Source organism: Electrophorus electricus, chromosome 8 (assembly GCF_041902795.1).
Source record: "Electrophorus electricus isolate QZ-2024a chromosome 8, ASM4190279v1, whole genome shotgun sequence".
In the NCBI taxonomy this organism is placed as follows: domain Eukaryota; kingdom Metazoa; phylum Chordata; class Actinopteri; order Gymnotiformes; family Gymnotidae; genus Electrophorus; species Electrophorus electricus.
The window spans coordinates 2,762,501-2,784,506 of NC_137504.1; the positions used below are offsets into that span (position 1 = coordinate 2,762,501).

Below are 22,006 nucleotides of genomic sequence, written 5' to 3' on the forward strand. Positions count from 1 at the left end.
CTCTGTCCTGGCTCCCAGATAGTGAAACGCATTTCCTCTGCCTGTCTGGACAGCAGAGTCCCTTGCAGTCTTCAAACGCAGACCCATCCATTTGTGGAATATTTAAATGACTACTGATCCTGCACCTTGGTTGACTAATTGAAACTCTAATACTCATTGTAGGGTATTGTTTATTGTACTTGTTGTTGTCTGTCATAGAGCTTATATGTTTTGCACTTCTTGGTATCAGCAATGATCCCTGTATTTCAGCAGTATTCTAGTTCAATGGTATCTTGAACTCTGACCTACTGTACTGGCTAGAATGTATTCTATGAGTAAATGACAAAGCACTTTTTGTAAGTCACTCTGTTAAATGCCATAAATGTAAATTTAACACAATACAACAGTAAGAAGAGCATTCCACTTAGCTTCTTCTCTTTAAAATAGAAGGTCATCTTTCCTCTAAGATATCTGATAAGATATCACTGCACCTTAGAGAAATAGCCAGCAAAAAATCTAACTGACAAATTTCACTGTAAGTGGCGAGTTATCAATTTTTGTTTTATTTCAACAAACACTACCTGTTTATTTTCAGTAACAAATGCAATGCCTGGGTCAGCACCTGGTAAATGCTGGGCAAACATGGTAACATCTATTCTTATTCTCCAGGTACGTGTAAAACTATGGAGGGGCACAGAAAAGGTTCCATTTCATACATAAAGAACTCAGAACTCTGTGTGTGTGTGTGCGCGCATTCAACATACCTCTAAGCAGCGATCCTGCCATCTGCGAGCAAGCATCTCCAGTAGAGGAGGTCGGAATTTATCGAGCCCTAGTAGTTCAGGCAGCATTACACAGTGCATGGCAGCTAGCTGGCTCCAGCCTGGTGGAACGAACACGAACACACACACACACACACACACACACACACACACACACACACACACACACACACACACACACACACACACACACACACACACACACACACACACACACACACACAGACACACACAGATACAGTCATGTTCAGGCACACAAAACAAACAGGGAGGCATCAACCCAACCTTCATGCACGCTGTCTAATCACCAAGACAGTATGTTACAAAATTTCTAAACCTTACAGACACATGACGGGCCCAAATCCTGCCATATTTAATTAACAGAGAATCTGAGCTCGAGAGAGTTCAGTGCTACAGAAGAGTCAAGGGATACTGTCGAAGATGAGGCAACACGCAGGCTGCTAAGGAGGGAACAGCTTCAGAAGATCCAAACTGTCACAATGCACTCACATATATTAGAAATATATGGAATGGCTTTCAGAACAAAGAAAACGTCAAACATTCAGAAGACAACAGCAACCAAATTGCAAGATTCTTGCAATTTCTTTATGAAATTACATACTTACCTTCATGAGCATGAAATAATTTTAAAGATGAACCACACACATGAACCACACCAAAGTCTGTGAGCACAAGTGCAACTTTGCAAAACTCCTTATATCTTTGTTTTTTTATTCCATCATTATAAAAAAGTAAATGTGTGTAAAATATAAGTCAGTCCTAAAAGGTTAATAAAAGAAACGTAAAGTCATGTAACAACATGTAAACTTTAGGAAAACCTTTAAAAAAGGAAAGGGGCTACAGAGTAAGAGTTTTCTAGAGCTTACTAAACATCCGCTCACACAAATTCTCAAAGTGTATTCTGTTCAAGGGGTTTCAAATGGTGCAGGTGGTTTAAAATTGTACTTGTCCAGGAAATGCAAACTCAAGGGACGTAGATTTCTAATGAAAGACAAACTGAATCTAGAGCAAAACTCCATATCATCACTCATGATGAACACCACCTTTTCTAGAATACCGCACATTCAAGAAAACAAGATGTGTGTGTGTGTGTGTGTGTGTGTGTGAGTTGCAAGGGTTGCAATGCTCACAGCTGTCCAGTTTGGGAACAGAAGAAGGAAGCATGCTGACAATGGTGTATATACACAGAGAAAGATCACACACACACACACACACACACACACACACACACACACACACACACTTTTAAAAAAGCAGATACGAGGCAGATGAATGCAGAGAAAAAAGAAGAAGGGAAGTGTGGGGGGAGAGAGAGAAAAAGAGAGAGCACTTGGGCACTTTTTTTTGAGGAGAGTACCTTCGTTTACGGAGGTAGAGCAGAGGGAGGCGGAGCTAGCAGGGACCGCCCCTGCTGCTGGTAGGCTCGACGCAACAGCAGCTTGCAAAGGAAAGGAAAAGGTAAGTGAAAAAAAGAATAAAAAACATGGAGAGGGAGGGAGAGAGAGATGAATGACCTCCAGCAGTGTGAGGGGAGGGAGGGGTGTTTGTTGGAAATAAGGTTTAAAAAAAAAAAAAAAAAAAAAAGACGCAGACAACCCACAGTAGCAGAGAACCCACAAACATTTAAGACAAATGAGGAAGGTTTCAAACGCCTCGAGTATGGAACTTAATCAGACCATCTAACACGCGCTAGAAAGTCACCAAGTATAAGAGGGTTTCCTTGCTTGTCCCCCAACAAAGCCAATAAAATGCATGACTGAACACAGCAAGAGATATCTGAAACCTTCTGAATTTCCTGTTACATTAATTTCACAACCTCAGCAAGTTTTTTGAAAGAGAGCTGATCATTTTAATGAACTTTTCCTAATTCACATGAAAAGGTTTCACCAGGGTTTCTGCAATGGCAAAAAAGATACTAAAACCTGGACTTATGTTCGTCAGTGGCTCCTAATTGATGTGATTAATGTAATTAAAAGTATTGTATTGTGTCAAGTCCAACATAATAGTATAACTTCCTAATTTTGGGTTTGTGTATGTGTGTGTGTGTGTGTGAATAAAGTGTACCAGCACATAAAGGACCATTTCATTTGATTTAGACTTTTAATTATTGTTAAACAAAAGAACTTATTATGAAGTCAATGGGGCACATATTTTAAGGGCTGATCAAGTATTTTGTAATTACATAATTCAGAATCTGTCATGTCAGCATAAATGCCAAACCACTGCCCTTTCCATCTCTCAAAAAAAATACATGGTGAAAAATATAATTTTATCACGAAACTCAGAGACAAAATGTGAACAAAGTATTCACAAAGAAAAGCGATAACCTGTGGGGCCAGAAACAGCCCAGGAGACATTTGACCCTTAAACACAAATTAAATCTGGAAGTGTGCAAAGCATTATCCTGCAATGTACAGATGGGCGATGCAGTCCCTCCATAAGGAGTGCGTTCTGACCACATCAGCTTACTGATGCTTAATCAATGGCAGTGACTGAACGAACAAAGACTACAAATCCCATGCGCAGCTTGCTTCTCTCTCCAAGCCACACTAAAGTCCTTCAGATCAAAGAAAGAAACTCGAGGGGGGCCCAGAGTCCCAGTGCTGAAGCCGGGCACAGGCAGGGGAGGGTGAAGGAGCAGAACTCTGGACTGACAGTGTAAATGACTGGGGGGGGGGGGGGGGGGGTGTTCGTCATCATCATCATCATCATCATCATCATCATCATCATCATGGTAAGAGTTGGTCAAGGGCCATTAGGTGGCCTTGTACCCTGTGGCACCTGCACGGTGTCCGTTTCAGCAGAGCTTTCACGCTCCTCCGTGTTCTCAGCAGCCCCCCGGCTCAGTGGGGAGCGTTTCTGGACACGCACTTAAACGAGGAAGACCTTTCAAAAAGCACCTCGCATCACTCACTATGCGCGGGACTATAAACGGAACGTCTCTGTTGACGGCCAGGACCTGCTGTTCTCCTCGTCGCTTTCGCCAAGCCCAGTCTTTTACCTTAACGGCTACGACAGTGGCGGCGACGTATGTGAGTGCGCAAGAGAAAAGGCCTGCGTTTGTTGCCCCAAATCCCCCCCCATCTGTGTCGAACAGGAAGGGCACGCGTTCCCGCAGCTGTCCCAGATTTAAAGAACCACTCCATTAAAAAACACTTAATACAACCTACCAGCAGTTTTCACAAACCTGTTCAGATCAATACCAGAGGAAACGGCTCCAGACGTGAGCGGGAGAGGACGCGGGAGAGCAGGGCTGAGAGGAATAAAGGGTTCCTCGCGTGGAATAACTTTCATTATGTCTCCAAGCTTAAAGAGCCGGGCGGGATCAATAAGCCCCACGCATCTCAGCGGCCGAACTCCGTTCCCCTCCTTCACGTTCTCGCGGATAAAAGACAAACTCCGAGAAGAATGGGGGGGAGGAGCAGAAGAAAGGGAGAGAAAGAGAGAGAGAGAGAGAGAGGGAAAAAAAGGCTTTCCCCCCCTGCTCTTTTAAACAGAGCATTCCGGTCGTCTCTGGCCCAGCGTGAGAATCCGTCGGACAGGCACGTGTCAGGGGTCCACGGGGGGGGGCGTGGGGATAGGTGAACTCTTCACTGAGTTTGTGGCGTTAGAAAGGCAGGGGGCATTAGCATATGAAAAAGGGGGAAAAAAAAAAAAGTGTGTGTTTGGGGGGGAAACCTGTGACAAAAAGCCAAGTCAAGGGCCCTTCTGAGGAGGGAGAGGGGGCGTGAACAGTCTCGGGCTGCTGCATGCTGATTCGCGGTTCACCCCACCACACTTCCTCTACAGGGTCGGGAACAGCAGGGTGATGGGTGTGGAGAGCACCAGCAGCGGCACACAGCCCTACTGCAACCCTACCGTCCGCGCCCACACAATGGCCGCTCCAGCAGGGAAACAAAATCGGGCCTCAGGTGGGGGACCAGAGTGTGTGTGTTCGCATATGGCTAACAGGCCTTGAGTCAATCAATTTTTATGTGTTGTATTGAATGTGTTGGACAGGTGCTCACAATTATCTAAACTATCTGTTGTTTTTTTCCTCTACAGTATTTACAGTATTCACAGTAATATTTCTTTCTGCAACTCTGTTTGCAGTCTGTTTTGAAAGATCAGGTGAGATTTAAAAACAGACAATCCGGGATAAATCTCCACTGATAATCCAACTGCTCCAATGACATTTATTAAACAGGGAAGACAGTGAGAACATACTGAATAATTCAATTATCAAAACAATAAAAAAATACATATAATATATACAAACACCTAGATATAAATAATACTAAAATACTTAGCAACCAGTACAAATATTCAGGCGATATCTTAATGATTATAGATGGAAATGCCAGAAATGTCAAAAACTGATTCATTAAATTAGATTTTTCGATATAAATGTAAAAACTCTCAAAGTTTATAAAGTTCCCTTTTCTAACGAATCAATCCTTCTTGAGATGTACTAAATATTTTACTAGTACACCTTTCTATCCTTAACCTCAGAATTTGTTTCTGGCCATCCTTTAGGAGCGCGCGTGTGTGTGTGTGTGTGTGTGTGTGTGTGTGTGTTCCCAGAGGCCCCTGCCGTACCCCCAGGCTGACAGTGTGCTGAGGTGCCCTGTCTTCACCATAGTGAGAGGAGATTTCTCATGTTCTTCTGCACTTTTACATCACATTTTTCCCTTGAGCAAAAGGAAGAAGAAACAGACAAAGATAGCGATAGATAGATAGATAGAGAGAGAGAGAGAGAGAGAGAGAGAGAGAGAGAGAGGGAGGGGGAGTGAGGCCGTGAAAGAGAGAAAGAGAGAGAGAGAAAGAAAGAGAGAGAGCGAGAGAGCAAGCGAGCAAGCTCTTTGTAGTTACCTTGTTTGATCTGGCCTTGCAGGGCTGGGGCAGACACCTGAGGGGGGGTGGTTTTGGGACTCTCCTGGGTGCCAGGTCTTGGAGGCCTGAAACACAAAGGCCAAATGAAATATTTAGCACCACTCCAGCATACAGGTCTAGTCATCAGACCCTCATCAGCACACAGTGTAGAAGTGAGGCATGTGTACATGTGTACATGGTGTGTGTGTGTGTGTGTGTGTGTGTGTGTGTGTGTGTGTGTGTGTGTGTGTGTTTACCCGATAGTGTGTGAAACTTATATATAGGTAGGCTCATTCTCTAAAAAGAATGCGTCAAGATTTGCACTTGGTGGAAATGCTCAACAGTGAGGAAGACCAGCTCCTCCTCTTCTATTTAACCGACGTGTAAAGTGGGGACTCAAGCTCAGACATAACCCTGTCTCCATGGGCCCTGTTTAGGCAGGTGTGTAAAGTGGGGACTCGGACATGGTCTCGGTCTCAAACTGCGAGTCCCACTCATCGCAGATGCATGTGTTAACTGAGCACTGCAGAGAAAGTCTTGAGAGAGATCTGTTCAGCTTAAAACATACATGCAAGCGCACACGCAAAATTCATCGAAAGAATTTCACTTTGATCAAATCTATTGTTCGTCACCTATAGACCCAGAGAGGAAACACAAACTTTAACCCCCATCCCCTAGTGTTAAATTCTTTCTGCCATGTTGGCACCATAAGTAATAAATAAAAAGTAATAAAGAATTTCCTTCTCATGCATGAAAGCTACCAGACATGTAGTTTGTAGTTTGTAACGTATACACTTATTTAAGGATTAGTTTAGCGCATTAATTTTTGTTCTTTGCTAAATTAGCTCACACCGGGATTGGAATGCAAAACAACTCTGATTGTGATGACTTGCATTGCGTTGACTAAGTGCTGCTCCCCGTGCCGTTAGCTAACAGTGTGAGGTGCGGGTGTGAGACATGGAGCAGGCACGCCAGGCTTCCATTTACACACATAAAAGGTGCTTTTTTAATGAGTGCTAAAGGTGATTTACAATCCGGCTGCGTTACGCTTATGAGGACTATTGACAGGGCCTTGAAAATAGCGCTTGCTGTTCGAATCGATGGTACGAGGATAACGTTTCCAGAGCTTGACTTTCACAGCCTGTTTGGGAAAAGAAAGCAAGGCAAAGCCATAAATGTGTAACAGCCACATAACAGAAGGAGCTGGAATACCAAGCAGCTGGTTGGAGCAGCACGGGGACTAGGTGCTATGGGGCTCCGCCTCCAATAGCCAGATTCACACTGTGGAAAAATTTCACCATGCACCTCAAAGACAAATTTCAATTATAAAACACAGAAATAGCAACCTCTGTCAACCTTGCCCATGCTGGAATAGTTAAACGTGGAAAATCGGAACAAGAACCCCGTGTTCTTCAAAAACAAAAATAAACCATACCAAACAAAGACAAACCTCTCTGTACTGTGTCCCAACAGCCCATTTCACAAACACATCAGCAGTTGCCTGCAGAGAGCGAAACTACACTCCTCAACTGGGTCATGGCACCAGAAACTCAAGTAATCACAGCATGTCTGTGACTTAACGAGCCTGGAACAGTGCACAAAAAGCACCTACACCAGGCACAACCTGTAGGGCCATCAGGCACAGGTTGAACCCCTCTCCCCTGGGTGTTAGCCTGGAGTGTGCCGTTCCCACCAAGCTGCAGGGCTGACACACAAGCTGAAAGTCTGTTGAGTGTATCGCATGGACAACGATAACGTGACACTGTCCCTATGCCGTCCTAGGGCTATGCTGCTACTGGCCTTGCTAATGTCAACACCGAATGGACCACAGCAGTAGCCAGCCCACCTATGCGCTGCGAGCGCTGCCATGGCAACCGCTAGTGGGAGCACACGGTTTGAGACATGTGGCCAGTCCAGAGTTCAGGCACTGTTTAGGCTCTCTCTACAACAGATGCCTGGCTCCTGATCCCAGTCTGTACACTGGGAGGCACCGGAGAATCGGAGACATGGTAAACAACATGCACGACTCATCTCTCTCTCACCCCCCCCCCCACCCCCCACACCATTGCGCGCGCTCGCTCGCTCTCTCTTTCTTTTTCTCTATCCACCACCCCCACTCTTTCTATCTCTTTGTGCTCCCTCCCCTCATTTTCTATATTGAGCTGTTGAGCTGTCCGGCTGGTGTCTGCCTGCTGTCAGAAGGTTTTCTTTGTTCGCTTTGTTTTGGTGGGTTGCTGAGTTGGTGAAGATGATGAAATCACTGATGCTGCACTCGGCGCACTGGGTCTGCCTGCTATGCACCGAGCACTGAAGCAGCTCTGCGCTGGGATCAGCTGCACCAACAGTCAACCTGAATTGCCTTGCAAACTCACGATTTAATCAGACTCACCACACAAATCTGTATTTCTTGGGGAGCTTTAGTCTGATGACTAATAAAGTGGAGTCATGGATGAGTTTGGCTCAAAATTCCAACTGTGCCATCACAGCCTTAAAGTAATAACAGCATTAAACCTCAAAAAATACACCAGGCCTAAATCATAAAAGTTGACGGCTACAGCTTTACACAAAATGTGCGACATGGTATTTAATTGTTATTCACCATGGCCATTAACGTGCCAGTGTCAACTTACCATTGTTGTAAATTAACCTGTGCCAAAGTCAATCAAAATTATTCATCAAATTGTAAGTGAGGCCATTCATATTAAAGACCACTGCAAGAGACAGATGAGTAACGTGAGTTGAGACCAGAGGTGTTCTGAAAACTACCAGCTGCACAAAAATGTAACATTTGTAATTATCACCAAAATGGGAGTTACATGATTGCATAAAGTTGACGACGACAACTTCTAAATCATGGCAGACCAGCGGAACTGCATCTGCCCTCAATATATATGTTTATATTTTCTACCTCTAACATCTAAATGTGTGTTTGTTATGGCGTTTGGAGGTCCTACTCAAGCACGTCACCTTCCTCTTCCTGTGCGCCTGCCACTGCAGTCATAAAGTTTGCCATCTTTCTCACTCTCAACAAACCAAAAATGGGCCTTCGAAATTCACTCATCAATTATCAAAACGGGTGCGTGAGTAGAATTTTGCTGATGACTTGCAACACCAAACATGATTAAAGTTTAAGTCCCCATCGGTGAGATGGTGGAGTGGCTCAGTCGGTTTTATTATGACTCGCTGATATCGTATGCAAATAAGAACAAAATGCAGTAGCACCATAGCTCACGCAAACGGTAAAACACGCCAGCAATCCACAACTATGAAAGAGGAAACGTGTTACCATGGCGCTATTTGTTGTTGCCGTCATTTTACATCTGGTAAAAATGATTTAGCAATTTGGTTCTGTATATTTAGTGTTGTCTGTAACCTTAAAACGACTCTGAACGCAAAATAAAATGTTTTTGGATGTTTAATTATTCCTTTAAAACTAAATTCAAAATTAGCATATCCATTTGCACTGCGATCGTTGCCCACTGTCTGCCACACGTGCATTACACACACCTGGCCGGCGCCTTCTTCATGTGCTCGCCCACAAAGGTGGCGTTGGTCATGCCCATCAGCGTGTTGGCCAGCGAGATGACAGAGAGCAGGTGCTGGGTGGTGACGGCGCGGGACACGCCATATGTGCCCTTGCCCACCACCTCGGAGACGGACAGCTTCCTGCCCTCGGCGGCTCCGCCCCCTGCCAGCCGTTGCAGGAGCGAGTCCTTGAAAGTTGGCAGCATGAGGGACATGTGACCGCCGCGGGAGATCAGGCCGAATGAGACGGGCGTGTGGGGACGGAGCATGCCCAGGCGGCTCACGCACACTTCATCCAGGGAGCCGTTCAGGCCCCAGGCGTGCAGGCAGGACATGAAGAGCTTGGCCGTGTCCATGGTCAGGTTGTACTCCAGCAGACTCAGCGATTTGGACTTCTCCTCGCGCCGGCGCTGCTCTTCCTCCTCTTCCTCGTCTTCATCCAGTAGGTGCTCCTTGATGTTCTCCTTGATGGTCTCCTTGACCTGGGACAGGTGAGGTTAAATGAGTCATGAGGTAACGAGAGGTGTCACATCAATTCTGTTGCTTGTTCTGTTTTTTGTTTTGTTTTTTATTTTTTTGCTTGCTTGCTTTTTTTTGTTGGTTGTAATGTGATGTAAATCAGGCATGTTGGTTAAATAAGAAATACAGGAAGTGTGCTATGCAGGATCTGGGGGAGACTTTACTCTGAACACCTTGGGCTAAAATCAAGTCCCTTCTCAAATTTCCTCAGAGTCCCACCTCCACTCTCCTGATCAAAGCCCTGCCTTGCCTTCACACGCACACTGACCTGTTTAAAGATCTTGTTGGCAAGGAAGGATCCGCCCTTGTCTGCCCCCCCGGGGGCTTTCTGGAGTGTTTCCGGGGAGACAAGGGTGGGATTGGGTCGCTGCGCCTCCTCCGTCAGCAGTTGGATGATGACGGCCTCCACGTCGAAGAACAGCACGTGCATGTCCGGATCCGCAAGGTTGGTCTTCATCGCCTGGACCACCAATGCATTGTGGGAGTATTTGGGCAAGTTTCCCTATACGAGAAAGAAAGGCAACATGGGGAAAAAAAAGAAATCAGTTAAAACAAATTGGGAGAGAAAAATAAAAACACCAACTACTTCCTACCGTGTCCAGCAACACAATGTTTCAGTGTGTTCATTCCAAATACCAAAAGCACACAATACACCACGGTTTTCCTCTCAGACTAAAAGACAAACAGCGTGATGTAAGTGAACTCAGTGGTAAAGTAAACGAAAAGACTCAAAAGCCTTTAGCATGAAAGAGACCCCACATCACAAACACAGGTATTCTGAACAGGAGGAGGTGTGTGAGGAGCAGCTGGTTGGTGATGTGGAAGTCCGATCATTAGGTCAACAGCTGAACATTAATAACTAATCCCAGTATTAAGAGACTCATTAGGACAATTCAACAAGCGATCACAGAGAACTTCTGGGAAGGATTTCTGGACATAGAATTCAGTACTGCTGGTATGTCATCAAAATAAAAGATGAAATATAACTTTATATAAATACAGTAATGCCAGACTGATGACCTTAATTGGAACTGAATTACACGTGCATGAGTCAGCGTCACCCAGACTTACCAGGGTCACTTTAAACATGCAATGAGATAATGAGTCATAAAAATGGACTCAGTGATGGAATCCTGGACAATCTCATATTGATTCATACTGTGATGATGATACGCCTCACAAAATAATGAAAAACACACACATGATCGCACGGCTAAACCATGACGTGTGTTAGATCACCTCAATGCCTTGATTCATCAAAACACGCGGGCGCACACAGCCTGGTAGAAAACACCTCAAAGCCTTCATTCCTAAGGCCAGAAAATAGATCAAAAACAAAAGTTCTCCATCAGTAAGCTGCGACATTCTGAACAACCTAAAACGAACATGGAAAGACTACAGGCTCTATGGTTGGCTCCGCCTACATGTCTTAAACAAGACACGCCCCCAGGGCTCTTGCATCACTGGGCAGAAAGTCTTTTTGTTCTGAAGACATTAGTCAAAAGTTGCCCAGCGCACATGCTGATCCGTTTACTTCACGGTCTGCATAATAACCCCTAATGCTCATTCCCCCCTTAAGCATTCATTTCACCCCACTTATTTTAAACGGGTGACGGTGTTGCCTTGTTAACTTCTATTCAATGTTAATTCGATGGTTCAAACACCTGCTCTTCATTTAAAGTGCAGTGGGAGATGGCACATGACTGGACGACTCTGAAGATGATGGAGTCAGATAATAAAGTAGCAGTAACCTGGAGATGTCAGTAAGAAAACCAACATTAGAACACTTAGACAAGGTTGTCTGACATGGAGCACTTGAAAAGAAACCCTCAACAGATTTGTGCCATATTCTGTCCAATATTGGTTTTAACGAGGTCTGCAATTCCAATCAACATCTTTTCCTGTCTTATTATGGTACCTCTGTAAATTAGGTTACCTGTGAGATCACAGCATAAACTATAATGATTACTACTATTAATTACTAGTTTTTTATATTTTAGACATTTAAAATATTATATATATATATATATATATATATATATATATATATATATATATATATATATATATATAAAATTAAATATTACTTTTTAAAAAATCTTTCTTCATTTCTGGCTGGTCATACAAACACAGTGTTAACAGTTTAACAGTCAGAGTCCCTTTAAGATATCACCAGTCCATAAACCCTGCCCATTCTTTAGACCTGAAAGCAGACTCTGTCTCTCTCTCCCTTCCACTCAGCATCTGGTACTGATCGTTCAGTTGGTTGCAAAGTACCGTCTATTGCGGGCGATTAGCACACATTGGGTCAGTATTGTCCTCCTGCGCTACGGTAGTTAACAGGCCTGAATAGCCAAGAGGGCCTGCCTCACTGATCTCTCTCTCTCTCTCTCCCCCTCTCTCTCTCTCTCTCTCCCTCTCTCTCCCTCTCTCTCTCCCTCTCTCTCTCCCTCTCTCCCTCTCCCGAGACACACACACAGTGACTGAGCGAAGCGACACAAAAACAGAAAGAAGAAAAAGCACCAAGGCATGTTTTCATACAGTCATACACTCATAAGATTTTTCACTTTCAACTCTTCAATAATTTCTTATTTCAAAGGAGAAACTGATGCATTTCATGATTATTCTGAAGCAAACCAAGTAGAACCTACAGCAGCATCTCCAGTGCTTTAGTCTCAGCTCATTTGGCTCAGAGAACACTTCACTTCATTTAAGCAGAGTCACAGTACCAGCCTGCACACACCTGTCTCTCACCCATTTGTCTCACTGTCCTGTTCACACCCTGTACATACTTGTCTCTCTCCCTCATTCTTATCCTATACACACAGAGTTTAGAACAACTCATACACAGTAGTTAGTCTACAGTCCAGCGCAAGACAAAACAGTCAGTTCCGATTTGCTAAACTCTGTTCACCTGCCCCTGGCTATGCCCCCAGATCTATGCTCGTTCTTTTACCTTCATTTAATGGTCTTGGATGTTTCAGGTGTTTTTTCAGGGTCTGTTTCTGTGAATACTAAATCCAATCTAATCTGCTGCTGCATGCTTCGGTTTTTTGTGATTTAAAAAAAAACATGCATGCGTACAGCACATCAGAAGGTAACTGCAGGTCTCGCACATAGGGGGCGTGGCTGCAGGCAAATCATCTTTACCGGGCGAGACCCTGATAGACACAATGTACAGGTGAGCACTACAAATGTGTTTTCTTAATTACTGGGAAAAATGGCACATGTATTAATAAGAGAATAAATATTTCAATTAGAATGAAGAAGAGTATGGCGTTTAAAGCTCAATTAAACACAGCAAGGCCAGACCGACAGTGAGCCCAGACACACACACACGCGTGCACACTCTCTCTCTCTCTCTCTCTCTCAGGAGAAGTGTGTGTGTACATACATCAGCATCGAAAAATGTTAAAAGTAACAGGTATCTCCTAATTGCCCCATCACACACACACACACACACACAAGCTAGTAGTTCAGTGTAACAGTAGAGCCACATTGCCATCTAGTGTTTAATCACTACTGCAGGGAAACAAAGGGAAATATTTGACTTCCCTGCCACTGACACACACACACACACACACACACACACACACACACATATATATATATATAAATTGATAAAGTGTACACATTATATTTGTCTCTCTAATATATAGTCTCTATTCTTTTATTTCCTCTACATTTATTTCTCTATCATGTCTTTGTGCTGGAGAAAAGGAGATGCAAGTACATAAGTGACCTCACTGTGTCACTAAATAGGATAATCACGAGTGCTCGTCACACTCTTTCACTGCCGCAGAATCTAAAAGCGACAGGACTAAGGAGAAAGGGGAGAAAGGAGAAAGGAAAATGGACTGAGAGGGTTCATTTTGTTTCTGCGTCATTTCATTGACCATTATGAAGTGTGTGTGTGTGTGTGTGTGTGTGTGTGTGTGTATGAGTGAGAAGTAGAATCCTGTTTACAATCCGTGTTGTAAATAGATGAGGAGAGGTTTTTACCTTGGCAAAACACAGAGAGTAACCCACATTAGCCGTGCGTGGGGACCCGTAAAGATACCCATCAAGACACACAAACACAAAAATAGACACACTGACTAACAGTGGTGCGGTATCCACCACACACACACACACACACACACACACACACACACACACACACACTTTTACAACTTGCGACAAATAGTAAAAAAAAATGTATAAACAAGGGGCAAAATAACAAATGCATATTGCACAAGTTAAATGGGTTTAACAGAAAGAATGGACATCAGCCAAACACCGATTCCTGTAGGACACATTATGCAGGCCTACTAAATTTTACTGAGCACTAAAAACTCCACTTTAGTTTAGGACCATGTCTGTCATAAACAGTCAGAGAGCTTTCTAAACTAGAGCAAAGTGCTTTAATGATCCGAACAAACACACCAACAGAAAAGGTGGAAAAGGTGCAATGTTTATCTGGTTAGTGTCTGCAGTAGACAGATAATACAGAAACACCGAGGCTAAGAGGGAGGAATGGTAGGCAAGAGAGAGAGTGTGAGTCAAAGAGTGAGAGTGCGTGTGTAAGACATACAGAAAGAAGGATTGAGAGAGCAACACAGTGAGGGAGAATGAATGAGAGAGAGCGAGAGAAAAAGTGAACCACAGCATGAGAGAGTGAGACAGAGGGAGGGCCAAGGTCCAGGGCGGGCAGCTCAGATTGCGGAGCATTTGAGGGCGATTAGGTGTCATTAGCACAGCTGTGGGTGTGCGCGCACGTTTGTGTATGTTCGTGTGTGCGCGTGTGGCGCCCAGCTGGGTGTGTGTGTGGGGAGCAGCAGGCTACCAGCCCAGCGTTCAGGCCACGTGCCTGAAGTAATGGCAGGTTTGGGCCAGAGAGACGACAGACAGAATCACTAGTGGTGTTATGTTGTCAGATGGAATGACAGGGGATTAGAGAAAGACTGAAGCCACACACACACACACACACACACACACACACACACACACACACACACACACACACACACACACACACACACACACACACACACACACACACACACACACACACACACACACACCTCTGCCATTTGACCATCAGCCACAGTGATGCTCAGTAATTGCAGTAGGGTGTCAGGGTGCGATGGCGCTCAAACAGACCCTGATGGTGAAACAGTATCGTTTCACAGATTGGGGGTGGGCTTGTTTTGGTTTATTTTTTTGGTGAGAAAATAAAGACAGAACATTAGTGGTTGAAATTGTCTCCTCTCTTCCATATCGTGTCTAACTGGCCCTTAGAGATCTCCCCTGTGCTATTTGCTCCAGACCGCTGAGAACTGCAGGCTTGCCCTGTGAGCTCTTCATCATCTATTCTCACAGATGCCACCCTCATCTTCCTCCCTGATACATCCAACAATTCCAATGTTTTGAGGTTTGTTTTTCCAGTGGTCAGCTATGAGATCACAGGGTTAAAGCCTGAACACCATTAAAATATATTTATACAATAATTCTCCAGGTTTGCAGGGCGTAGTTAAACCAGCTCCTGACCACCACCTGTGTCAGTAAAATAAAACAGCATCTCATAATTTTGTGTGATTTATATTAGAAATACCAGATCGATAGCCTGTTTTTTCCTTTGGTGCAAAAACATCTCCTCAGTCGAGCATGCGGACTTCATCTCAGGACGGACATAGAAGAAAATGCTGTGTAGCTCTCAACTAACCAGTGGTGGCACCCTGACCACTACATACAGGCTGGATCTCTTCAATAGAGAAGAAACTACACCATGTTGCTCCTCTTGAGAAAGGCTCAGAAAACAACCTGCAGGGATTGGGTCTCCATAGGTGTGATAGATATGCACAGCCCCACAGTAGGGCTGTCCAGATTTGTGACGTACATACATGCCTGAGCCAACACAAATGTACACACACACACACACACACACACACACACACACACACACACACACACACACACACACACACACACACACACACACACACACACACACACACACACACACACACACACACACACGTGTCAGTTTTTCAGGTTTACACCTCATTACAGCAGACGTGTTGAGCAAACATGTATGTAAGAAAGTGCTTAGGACCTCACAAGCCACTGTGAACACCACATAATCCAACATAATGAGAATAATCTGAAACGATGTACATGAAGATTGAAGACACTTTAGGGCTTCAGCGCAGTGCCTCAAGCCGTCAAGTAACAACGTAACATGAAGACGTGCAAGCTGCTAAAGTTAGCATTTATTCACATACTAGTTGGTAAAGTTATCCCTTAATTTACTTGCTATCTGGTAAAGTTAGCCTTTATTCACATTAGCTGCCATGGTTGGGACCGGTTGGGGGCGGGGGGGTTTACTCACTTTGTCTGTGTGGTCGGTGGCAAGGAGGTTGGTGGCCAGCGTCTGGAGCTTGTGGTGGGCCATGTTCTTGAGCGCAGCCAGACTGCGACGTGTCATGGCCTGCTTCAGGTTCACCGCCGGGTGGTTTAGTGCATCGACGGCTGCAGGGACAGCCTCGTCACACGCATTCAGGATCTCCACGGCCGTTATTCCCATCACACAGCGGTCTAATGCTCCTGACAGAGGGAGAGGGAGAACGTTTGTGTGAGAGATAGAGAGAGAGCGAGCGAGCGAGAGAGAGAGAGAGAAAAACGAGGGAGAGGATGTGTGAGAGTGAGAAGCAAGTGAGAGTGAGAAGTGAGAATGTGTGTGAGATACAGAAAGGCAGGATGAAAAAAAAGCAGAGAAAGACCATGACAAGGAAAGAAAGAAAAAGGGGAAAATAAAAAAGACAAGAAAAAGAAGAAAACTCATGAAGTGAGAAGTAAATCAATCACTAAAAAAGGGAAAAGATAGAGAAGTGAGAGGTGGGAGAGGGTGACTGGGGAATCTATGGTGAAAACAGCAGTCTCCTACCTCCTGCTCAACCTGTATATTCTCTGTCGGCTGAAAGCTCCTACAATGATTTTAAAACATACAAATCCATAAGCCTCAGAACCCATTAAGTTTATCCAAAGGGCCCATCCACAATAATAATAAGTATTGTGTGGGCATATTGATCAAGGGGGTCTCCTCTTTGTCTGCAGTACAGAGCTGCTCTGCTCTGTTCTAACACTGCTCTCAGCGGGCCTGGGTGACTTGCTCTAATAGTTGAATAAAGTAGCAAGGTGTTTTTCCAGACCCAAACTCCAAATGAACATACATAACCGTAGGAACGATCTAGCCGCAGAAACGCAACCGTCAAAAGCCACTAGAGAGCAGGTAGCCTCATCACCACTTCCTCCCTGCAGGTGTGTACGCATTTGCCTCCCTCCCTCTCCCCTCACTAGAGGACAGGATGCCCTCTCTCTGTGGGCTGTGGAGATATTGGGATTTGTGCTCAGTAGAGACTGCATGGTAGACGTTTTCCCAAACAAGCAGGGAATCAGATGACCACTGCCCAGTCTCTGGTCCTCATCCCCCATGGCCTCTCCAGCCTGCGCCCCACGCCTGCGCCCCACGCCCCTCCACTACTCTTGTTCCATTCAATTTCAACCACCCTCTTCCTTCTCTCAATTCTGCTGTCTCTTTGCTTGCTTTCTCTGATCTTTTCTCCTCATCTCCAGTTCTCTTACTCACACTGTCACATTCCCACTTCATTCTCTCTTGTTCATTCCTTTTCCTATCTCCATCTCCATCTCCCTCCCTCCCTCCCACTCTCTCTCTCTCGCTCTCCCCATCTGTCAGCAAACCCTTCATATAACGGGGCCGGCTGAGTGTTCAGTCTCCACGTGATCTGTTCATTTCACACTCAGGTGAGCTGTGATCACCGCAGGCAGCCCGGCGTCTCTTCCACAGCACCAAATCTCACCCAGCACCCCAGCCGGGCAGCAGCACAAGCCTACTGCAGCGTAAAGATCAGCCACGTGGTAAATAAGGCCCCACTTCCTGTCTGCCTGCTGATCTGGGCTTAGCCCAGTGCTTGAGAGCTAAGCGGTGGAAGAAGGATTCGTCAGGCTAAAACTCCACGTGGCCTGACAACAGGGCAAGCGCTGAGCTCCATGCTGGTAATGAGAGTGTGTGCACTCTGAAATGAAAATGAAATGTGTGTGTGTGTGCATGCCTGTGTGTGCATTCATCTTGTGCAGGTATATATGAGTGCGTGTGTGTGTGTGTGTGTTTGTCTTGTCCCTTCCTACTCAAGTCCTATAAAAAGCAGCTTTAAGAGGAAGCATAAACTCCAGTAAACTCCACTAATGTGTCCAACGCATATATCGCGCGCGTGTGTGTGTGTGTGTGTGTGTGTGTGTGTGTAAGGGGTGGAGTTGTAGGGTCTGTTACAGCGAGATTTAGTAAGTGCATCCCACTGCTCTCCTCTGCTGAGACACAAGTGATTAAAATTTCAGCACCATTTTAAGAGGCCTGACACAAGCAAGCTGGTGCACAGAACCAAATCCAAACAAACATCCATTATTGAACAGGAAGGAGAAAGGGAGGAGGGGATGGAGGTTTGGAGGGCGAGAGGGAGAGATCATGACTTAACACCAGTGTCATAAAGGGGAAGTAAAGAGGGAAGGAGCTCCCAAGACTGAAGGGTGAGTTGAGAGAGAGAGAGAGAGAGAGGGTGCGTGTGGGTGGGTGTATATGCACTTGCACATGTTTGAGAGAGAGAGAAGGGGAATCAGTGGCTAATGGCACAACCTCCTCCAGAGACACACAATGCACTTTAAACACACATCACCCCTGGGTGTCCCATCTCACACACACCCACAACACACACTCACCCGTGTCCATCTGCCAGACGTACACCGAGCCATCGCAGCAGCCCACCACCAGGTAGTCATCACACGGGCGCCATTTGATGACCTGGATGGGGAAGAGGTGGCGGGAGGCCAGCATGATGCACTTCCTCTCTCTCAGACTCAGGAGACCCACCGAGTGATCACTGGCCACTGAACACACACAGTGCTGCACCCGCGTCTGCAGAGAGAGCGAGGAGACCATATCAGACCAGGTGAAGTCGAGGGCAGAAAGCTGCAAAGCTACATGGGCACAGTGCTGTCGATGGGAATTCATCGCTATGGAGATCGGTAGGCTGGCAGTTGTGAAGGAGCGAGGGTTCCCTCACAACTTTCAGGGGTAAGGCTGATCAACACACCAGCCCATCGACATAGATAAACCCACCCTCCTTTAAGCAGGCATGAGAGAGGACCGGAGCCCCTGTCTCCCCACACCACGTCCTCCCCAACCCCCCAAACTACTGAACATGACACGAAGGTGCTGAAAAGAGGGAGGGGACCCCTGAGATTGAAGGTCAGCTTGGAAAGGTGGACCATTCAGCCGAGAAGGTCACACCTGACACACCGCCCAAGCTGAGCACAGAGTCGGGCTGTGTCCTTGACAACGGCAGGCTGCATGCTCTCAGACAGCTCCCCCACCATGGTGTCAACCTTCTGCATAGCTGAACATTTAGAGGAGAAAGACTACCAAGACTCCCTGTCCTCACCCTCTATCCCTCTACCAGCAAAAAAAAATTAAATAAATAATAATTTAAAACATTAAAAAAAAAAAAAAAACCGCAAAATGAAAGCAGAGCGAGAACGAGAGCAAGAGAGAATACTCCACCAACATTCACAACACACTCCTACACTGGCAACCACAACACACTCCTGGAAAAGTCTTTGTTAACCAGCTATGAAAGAGCACACACAGGAATTAACACAAAAAATGAAACACACAGCGTGCGCATATTCACACGCTCACGCACACTTTCCCTCAAGCAGGAATATGCTGACCTGAAAGAATACAGGATGAAGGGCTTATTTTCTCAAAATAAAATCACTAATAAATAAATAATGAACCATAACTGCACATTTATAAGTAAGGCAGACAGACTATGTGTGTGTGTGTGTGTGTGTGTGTGTAAGTGCCTCCACGTATACCGGTGTGTGATACGTTTGGAAGTGTTGATGTAGAGCTCCGAGAGACTTTGACCATGAAAGGCCTTCACTTTTTCTCCGGTTCGACTCAATCACCATCGACAACCTCATCGCAGTAACGAAACCCGCCTGAATCAGCTCCACACAACCTCACACTGAACTGAGCCTTCACAGAAATGAAAAAACACAGTAATGGAAACTGACACAAAGATTCAGATTTAGTCAAATATAAGCTTCAAGTAACAGATAGGGACAGGAAACAAAAAAAGCACTTTTGACATAGCAGAGAGTACCTCAGCTTGTTAGTAGTTTGATCATGTACTGCATACACAACCTGTGCGCATCATGTACTGTATACACAACCTGTGCGCATCATGTACTGTATACACAACCTGTGCGCATCATGTACTGTATACACAACCTGTGTACATCATACACACACACAACCTGTGTACATCATATACTCTATACACAGCCTGTGCGGATCATATACTGTATGCACACGACCTGTGTGCATCATACACTCTATACACACACACACACAACCTGTGCGCATCATACACACACAACCTGTGCGCATCATACACACACAACCTGTGTACATCACATACTGTATACACAACCTATGCGCATCACATACTGTATACACTACCTGTGTTTATGTGGCTTTAGACTGACTCTACCGATAGAAGAGTTAAAATAAAACACAAAAACTTGTAGTCACAGGTCCCTGAGGTAATAAAATGATATTGTAAGCAGAAGAATAGGGATGGTCCAGAATAAACTGGTTTCCTGCAGGAAAGGCCTCTGTAGGCTTCAGCGTAAATCCTCAGGAGGCCTCTTTGACAGGCCTCTAAGGGCTTCAGTCGAGGGAGAGCCTTGGTTCAAGGACGGGACAGCCGGACAAGCACCGGAAGAAACAATATGGACATGTAGTGATATAGAATATGATCGCCTTTTAAAAAAATAGAAGTAGTTTAGGTTGAACATAATGGTACCAAGAACAGGTTGGTGCAAGTATTGAATATCAATTTGCATACATTAAATAACGTATGGTTTGGAGAACAATAGTGGAACTGGTAAAGGTTTTTATGAAAAAATAAAAATGGTTATAAAGAACATGTATAAAAGGTGTGCCCACCCAAGACATCCTCCAGACAATGCCTCGTGTGTAACACTGAGCTCAGAATAAAGACGGGACCTGCTCTTTTCTACAATTAATTCCAGAGTCTGCATCTTTATTTCTATTTAGTGTGTATTGAATAAACAGTCTTGAATTTAGGAAGATCTAGGAACGACACCCCCCCCACACACACACACAGGATGTTATAGATTCTAAGGCTCTCTGTAGCACCTGTTAAATGTAATGGTGCTTAAGCAATGGGACTAACCCACAGTAAATCAAAGGTATACTACCCCGGGGTCGATACGTGTGTGTGGTAATACAGCCTGTTTTATTTACACACACACACACACACACACACACACACACACACACACACACACACACACACACACACACACACACACACACACACACACACACACACACACACACACACACACACACACACGGACATCCATGTCTATCCTGTCTATTGATTTAGTCTTAAACATTTTGTGCTTTTGAAACAGTAAGTAAGATCTTGCATTGCTAGGGGACTTGGGGGTTCAGTAGTTCATCCCCCTCCTGCACACCAATATTTACCTTATTCATCTTTGTTTTTAATAATATAAGCTTCAAGGGACAACTAGTGTGGGTTATTTAAGGTGAAGGAAACTTTTTTTACATTTTTTTCTTTTCAATGTACCTTTCAGAGGCCTTATGAGATGCTTCTTTTTGAATTTCATATATAAACTCCCGCTCTCATAGTGGAATGGTCCTGTGTCTAATACCAGGGTCAGGCTTCACAAATCCAGCCTGATTTGGACACGTCGGCCCGAGTACAGGCGTCAGAACTGAGCTACGAACTTTGCGGTGTTAAACGCACAGAAGAACAGTGATGCGGCATCCAGGATGACCCACAACACTCCTACAAAAAGTCTAGCATGTCAGGATTTTTCGTGTTTTCCTGCCTACTTTGATGATTACTACATGTTCCCTGACAGCCATGACAGTTCTTACAGCTGTGGATATTTCATTTGATTTGGTCAGTGTTATTAAGTGTTCATATCCACAGTGGCGTAGACACCTGAGACTGTTCACATGACATTCCGCACGTGAACAGTCCAAATCAGGCAGGTTAGGCTGCTACAAGAACATAAAAAAATTAGGATCTGGAAAGGTTTATGCAAATTAAATGAGTTTCACAGCCAATCAGTGAAACATGTAAAGCATATTGTTGTAAGGAACACCAATGGTCAAGCAGCAAGCTGAAATCAGTGCTGTTATATACACTTGC

At 44.9% G+C, this 22,006-nt stretch overlaps 1 protein-coding gene across 3 annotated transcripts in view; it reads right to left on the reverse strand.

Annotated features, from left to right (window-relative positions):
• wdr7 (WD repeat domain 7) overlaps positions 1-22,006 on the reverse strand; it is a 121,053-nt gene that overhangs the window by 84,500 nt on the left and 14,547 nt on the right. For 2 of the 3 annotated variants that reach the window (XM_035527063.2, XM_035527061.2), the window contains 7 exons: positions 18,450-18,645; positions 16,048-16,262; positions 9,946-10,179; positions 9,141-9,640; positions 5,634-5,719; positions 2,140-2,220; positions 744-862 (listed from right to left, as the gene is read on the reverse strand). In XM_035527063.2, coding sequence (XP_035382956.2) covers positions 744-862; positions 2,140-2,220; positions 5,634-5,719; positions 9,141-9,640; positions 9,946-10,179; positions 16,048-16,262; positions 18,450-18,645 — 1,431 coding nt within the window. The remainder of the gene's footprint in view (positions 1-743; positions 863-2,139; positions 2,221-5,633; positions 5,720-9,140; positions 9,641-9,945; positions 10,180-16,047; positions 16,263-18,449; positions 18,646-22,006) is intronic. The other variant, XM_035527062.2, reaches the window with a different exon arrangement.